This window comes from Maniola jurtina, chromosome 17 (assembly GCF_905333055.1).
Source record: "Maniola jurtina chromosome 17, ilManJurt1.1, whole genome shotgun sequence".
Lineage (NCBI taxonomy): Eukaryota > Metazoa > Arthropoda > Insecta > Lepidoptera > Nymphalidae > Maniola > Maniola jurtina.
The window spans coordinates 8409365-8415425 of NC_060045.1; the positions used below are offsets into that span (position 1 = coordinate 8409365).

Sequence of the window (6061 nt, forward strand, 5' to 3'; positions counted from 1 at the left end):
TCTCGACCTGTCGCGAACTATAGGTATTTAATTAAATGTAAATACCTATAAGTATTGTGTTTTTTGGTACTGTTGACTAATTTCTATTATTCATTCTTGATGACATTAGTAGTTATGAATTGATTAATTTAATGCGTCATCTAGTAATTAAAATGAACAAAATGTTTAGGGATTTAGGTCTGATGATGAAGCAGTTTCTTGATTCTTAATTTTTGACATTCACTCATTTGAGTGGTTTTTTGTTTTTTTTCCAAACTATAATTTATTCAAACTAATTGCTTCCTACTGATGGATCGTAGGGTAAGACCGCACCGCGCGATTTTCACTACGCTTTTTTTCCGCAGGAATCCGTGACATGGAAAGCGTATGAAGCAGGTCGCACGATTTGTTTTGGGAAGGCTTACCCTTGAAGTAACTAAAATACACATTTTCCCCGCAGAAATTTAAGACATGGAAATTGTATTATATGAAACAGTTCGCACTCGTACAAGAACAGTGCAAAAATAAGTTTGCTACAAAATCTGTGTTTTACTGCAGAATCCACCGCTACATAGTATCACAGTTCACGAGTATAACTTACTACAAAAAAAAATATTCTATACTACCTCTGCACATAACGCCGAAGTAGGTATGATTTAAAGCGTAAATAAATCCTTCATGCACTAAAGTTGTATGCCACTAACCGCGAAGGATTTCATTTGCATTTGGCCGTACGTGTTAGATAAGATTCCGTACGCAGATTATAATCCGCCAGAAATAAAATCTCACGGATTTATTTTGCAGTGCCGGCTTACAGCCACAGACCGCAGATACGATTTTGAGAAATAAAACTCAACTCATGTAGGGAATCGTTTAATTTTATATACATCAAGCAACAATATATGAGACTCTTGAATTGAAAACTATAACAAAAATCAGTCGTGCCAGTTCAGTCGGTCTGCTGATGCCAAATTCAAACAATAGTGTCACAGATTTTGTATCCATCTCAAAAAAATATTTCCATGAAACCATGAAACACAATCTAAGATTATTGTACTTTCCACCCACAAAAGAAATAAGAAAGCATCAATAATTATCTTTGTCTGGGCTATAAAAGTGTGTGTATATCCTTTTCTGTGCTACCTGTAATTAATTTCTCTTTCGATTTTTTTTAAAGATCGTCTTAGAATTTTATAAAATGCCACTGATATGCTTTGGTCGCACTTTTCACTGTTGCAGTAACTCGGTACGGTGTAAAGATTTTAATGAGATAAGGAAATAAACCTATTAAGTGATAAGTTTCACAGTTCACACACGTCCGTCCCTTCGCTTCCATACACTGGTGGAAAGGCAACCTTATCATATTCAGAACTTAATATAAACTCTTAACGCCTTAAAATGAAAATCACATATTAAACTACTGTAAAACGGCAAGTCCCCACCGTTATTGGTGATAGGTCTCTGGCATGCCCTGCGTGGAGGTAAGGTAATATAGATAAAACACCGGGGCAAGAACTGCTGGAGTCCAAGGGAATGCTACTTGAGATCCCCTGTCTCGCTCCGAGAAGCCCTCGGCAAGCTGTGCGGTTACATGGCTTCTGGAGCGAGTTTGGATGGCTCGAGTGACGAGCCCGGCGGGAAGGGGCACTTTAGGGGGAAACGTTTAGTGCGGAAACCTGCTCAGATAGAAGTAAGAAGGAAACCGCAAGTTCCATACTCGCCCATGACAATGACGAGTTCTAAATTAAAATTCAAAGGTAACTGAATATTATGTGCTTGGAAATCTTCGAGGCATAATAGAGTCGTAGGTACATGCGAGAATTCAAGGCAATCGTGTTAAGTTGCCGTGTCGTCAGAGTAGTCATTAAGCTATTTTAACGCGCAGTTTATTTTATGGTACGTCTCCACTATCGGTATTCGGTATATGATTTGTGATAACGCGCGCGGACGGCGTCAATCACATCGCACATTCGCGCTGTATATAAATCCGAATGTATACAAATGTATATAAAAATCCCACGGAAATTCTTTGTTTTTTCCGGTATAGGAAATTCAACATTTTGCGAATTCAACATTTTGCAACTCCAACATTCAACATTTTGTAAATTCAACATTTTGGGACTCAACATTTTGCAAATTCATCATTTTGGGCTGACCGCTGAAGGATATGAATGAATGAATGACCGGCTAATTTGCCAAACTTATTTAAAAATTAGTCAAACTCAAAGCATTCGCCGTATCCCAAGTAGTGTGGCCAGTTGAGTTGCCGAATGCCGAACTATCGTGTGCCCAAACTCAAATCATTCGCCGAATCTCGATATTGGAGCCGTAACATAATGTTACCCATTAGATGCCTAGGTAAGAACAAATCTAAGTTGACATTGTTGGTAAAATGAGGACTTTTTTATCACATTAGTAATGATGTTTTTAAGAATTTTATTATGACTCATCGTAATTCACAATTACAATTTTTGGTCACATTATTTCATTAAAAAAAAATTCATACTTATCGTTAATTTTTTTGATCTTTCAATTGGCATTTCAAAACTGTTCTCTGACTCAGATTTGATATCCTGAGAAAAGATCCTGGAATTTTAGTTTCATTAATAGTTACAATAATATTGAATACCTACCTGATAGGTATCCATACCAATAGTCAAAAAACACTATTTCAAAAATTCTCTTAGTATAATGACATTCAGCGAGATAGTATTAATTTAGTCTTTAGTCTACAATTTAGCAAGTCTTTTGAGAAAACTGAGTTTTCTTTTGTTCGTTTTATAATTAGTTAGGTACCTAACTGATAACTACCTAAATACTATTTATACATGCTGCCGATTCTTATTTAATAAACGATAGGTAAGTAAGTATTAGAAATCGAATCTCCCAAGACCTTTTCTTAACACGAACCAGTTTTAGGAGAGCGTGTATTTCGCAATCAATGGCGTAACCACCAAAGCAAAGAATGCCATAGTGACGTCAGCAATAGACCGAGCTGAGTTTGTATTACATCTTTCCCCTTCACACTCAGTACATAGCAGCAAAGTCACGATATCTGCGTGTGATGCATGAGCCTTCCTAATGTCAGCGCAGGTACCTCTTTCTGAAGCACATCCTCTTATGTACCAAGGCCTTTTCATATCTGAAAGAATGGAGAATATGGTTAAAATAGAAATAGACAATGTTTCAGTCTTTTTTAGGGTTTTATACCTCAAAAGGAAAAACAGAACCCTTTAAAGGCCCACTTTGTTTTTGAAAATTTATAGGGTACTTTTCGTTGACCTAGAATCACGAAATTTGGAAGGTAGGTGGGTCTTATAAGCACAAGGAAAGGAATAAATCCAAAAACACAGAATTATGGTTACATCATAAAAAAATTAAACTCTCATAAGTGAGTATAGAATACAAGATTGTACATCAGTAACTTCGCTTCTGTCAGTTGTTTCACGACCCTTGACACCTTTTAGTCATTTGGTGCTCAAAAAGGGGCTTCACTGGAAAGTTTTCCGGGAGTTTTGAAAATTACTGGTTTTATAGATTTCGACGTGCTCTTTCCGAATTTTTATTTTGCCACCTCGTATCTTTGCCGCTCGCACCGCCATCTTGGAAAAATGGCGTCTTGGAAAAAGAAAAGCTTAGAGCCTTTTACAAAGGAAGTAGCAAAAATGAACACTCACGTTTATATTTTTCTGCATAGACGACGCACTTGTTCCTCTTGTCAGGATCCAGAGTATAAGGACACATTTTGGCAGTAGTATTAGAGCTGATTTGAGGACAATCTGTACAGACGTAGCACTCTGTTAGGTGGATGGAGAAGGGGGTAGGAGTCGGAACTGGTCGAGGCGCGAACGCTGTGGCGAAGGCTGTGGCGCTTGACTCAGAGGCCATTCTATGTTCAGGTTGATGTCCCTCGTGTGCATCGTTAGTCAATCGGACATCTTCTTCGTCCACATGCGGTGGTTCTGCAAAAGTTACTTGTTGATAACTGGCACTTTTTTATTAACTCGCTTTCTTGTCGGTCTGTTTATTTGTTTGTCTCTCTGTTCGGTACAAATGCAATCAATTTTAAAATAACTTCCCAATGAGTTAGATGCTTTACATTTTAGATGTAGGTTGCTTTTTGCTAACTTGCTTTTTTTGTCTGTTTTTTGTTAGTTTTTCTTTTAATTTCCCGATGAGCTAGAAGCTTGTTTAAACATGGTTTGGAACTGGATGACAATGCAATATTAACTCGCTTTCATGTCTCTCTGTTTGTTAGATTGGTACAAATTTTGGAATCGGTTTTAAACTAGCTGCCTGATGAGCTATAGAGGATTGAATCTAAATAAGATGATAATGCAATATTTAAATTGTTCTAATTTGATCACATAGAGACTACAAGCATAGCTCATGTATAATAGGTATAGGCATAAACAGTATACATAGACGAGTATATATATACCTGGGACACATAAACCAGCTAAGTAGGTCCAATTTCTAGAAAGAGAATAACCACCGAATCCAACTCTGCCGAGCAGCGTTTGGGAAGCTTTGAAATGTCTACTCGACAAAAATTACTGAGTGCCTGAGGACTAAAGTCTTCGAACAGTGCGTGTTGCCAGAGATATTAATATAATTATGGACCTGAGACATGGTCGCTAACGATGTCACTCAGCGGGCTTAATTTTTGGTATAATATCCATACTATCCATCCATACTAATAATATTATAAATGCGAAAGTGTGTCTGTCTGTCTGCTACGTTTTCACGGCCCAACCGCTGAACCGATTTTAATGAAATTTGGTACAGACTTGGGATACATCCTGGGGAAGGACATAGGCTACTTTTTATCCCGGAAAATCAAAGAGTTCTTTGGGAATTAAGAAATCGAAATCCTCGCGGGTGAAGACGCGGACATACCCTAGTAAATAATAAAAACTTCTCACCTGATGCTACTAACTTGAGTAATCCAAAAAAGACACATCCTCCCACAACAAGCAACGCAACCTTCGTCATCTTGCCGTCCTCAAATGACGTTGAGCTGAAGGTCTGTTCTTATATATTTCAAGCGATAACTTATCGTGGCAATCAAAGAATAGGATATGCTTAGTGGACCGACCAAGGTACGCGTTTGCCAAACCGTGCGAATCGCTCAATATCATGCGACCATTGCAAGTTGCAACCAAGTACAACTCTTTTTTTAAAGTAACAAGTCGTAATAAAAAGAATTTAAAAAAACACGAGCTAACAATTAATTTTCACAATTGGAAATGGTAGCACACAGACGGCCGAGGCGTACTGAATTTTTTTCAAAAAAATTATAGCCAGTGTCACTCGGGATGGAATCGGGATGAAACATCTTCTTTTCTTTTTTTGAATTCAAAATTCAAAATATTTTTATTCAATTAGACTTTTACAAGTTCTTTTGAATCGTCAAAAGCATCTACCACTGGTTCGGAATGCCTTTCCTACCGAGAAGAACCAGCAAGAAACTCGGCGGTTGCTCTTTTCAAAGATTTGATATTTGAATTATCTCAATTACATCATTATCTTACAAATTCCACAATTGACAATCAAAAATTTTACAATGGTAGGTACAGGTACCTAATTTGAGAATAAATGATTTGAATTTTGTTTTCCTTGACTTGTCTAGTCTTGTGAGCTATCGACGCACAGGCTTCGCACAGGCACCTCTGGATACAAACTTGATGACAGACTTAGGATCTTTTCATGACGTAGGCACTTACTAAGAAAGGATTCCTCTTCTCTTTAAGGAGTTAAACAGAGGATTGTATGAAAGTTCGTCATTTTTCAAGTTATATATCCCTGAAAATAGAGAGGTATTGGGACTATCGGTTAAAGTGTAAGAATAATACGCATTTTACGATCTTAGAAAATTTTACCCTCAAGAGGTAGGGTTGAAAATTTATATGAATATACGTTAATTTTCAGGTTATATGAATCGCGAAAAAGAGCATTTGTGTTAAATCGTGAAAATGAAGAAATGTTTTCAGGTTTTATGAAAATTCAGATTTTCAAGAATTCAACTCGAGCGAAACCGAGGGTCAGCTAGTATGCAATAAGCTTCCACAGCAAATAAAAG

At 37.2% G+C, this 6061-nt stretch overlaps 1 protein-coding gene across 1 annotated transcript; it reads right to left on the reverse strand.

Annotated features, from left to right (window-relative positions):
• Positions 1-839: 839 nt before the first annotated feature.
• LOC123874042 lies at positions 840-5009 on the reverse strand. Its single transcript, XM_045919200.1, has 3 exons — positions 4905-5009; positions 3657-3941; positions 840-3121 (listed from the first exon to the last, which is right to left on the reverse strand). The coding sequence occupies exons 1-3, from the start codon at positions 4972-4974 to the stop codon at positions 2895-2897; spliced, it is 582 nt and encodes a 193-aa protein (XP_045775156.1). The 5' UTR covers positions 4975-5009; the 3' UTR covers positions 840-2894.
• Positions 5010-6061: the final 1052 nt, after the last annotated feature.

Excerpts from the sequence above, each read along its gene's own strand:
- LOC123874042 (XM_045919200.1), bottom strand. The coding sequence starts at position 4,974 with ATGACGAAGGTTGCGTTGCTTGTTGTGGGAGGATGTGTCTTTTTTGGA. Across the intron at positions 3,942-4,904 it reads ACTCAAGTTAGTAGCATCAG|AACCACCGCATGTGGACGAA; the intron begins GTGAGAAGTTTT and ends TAACTTTTGCAG. Across the intron at positions 3,122-3,656 it reads CTATGCAGAAAAATATAAAC|ATATGAAAAGGCCTTGGTAC; the intron begins GTGAGTGTTCAT and ends CCATTCTTTCAG.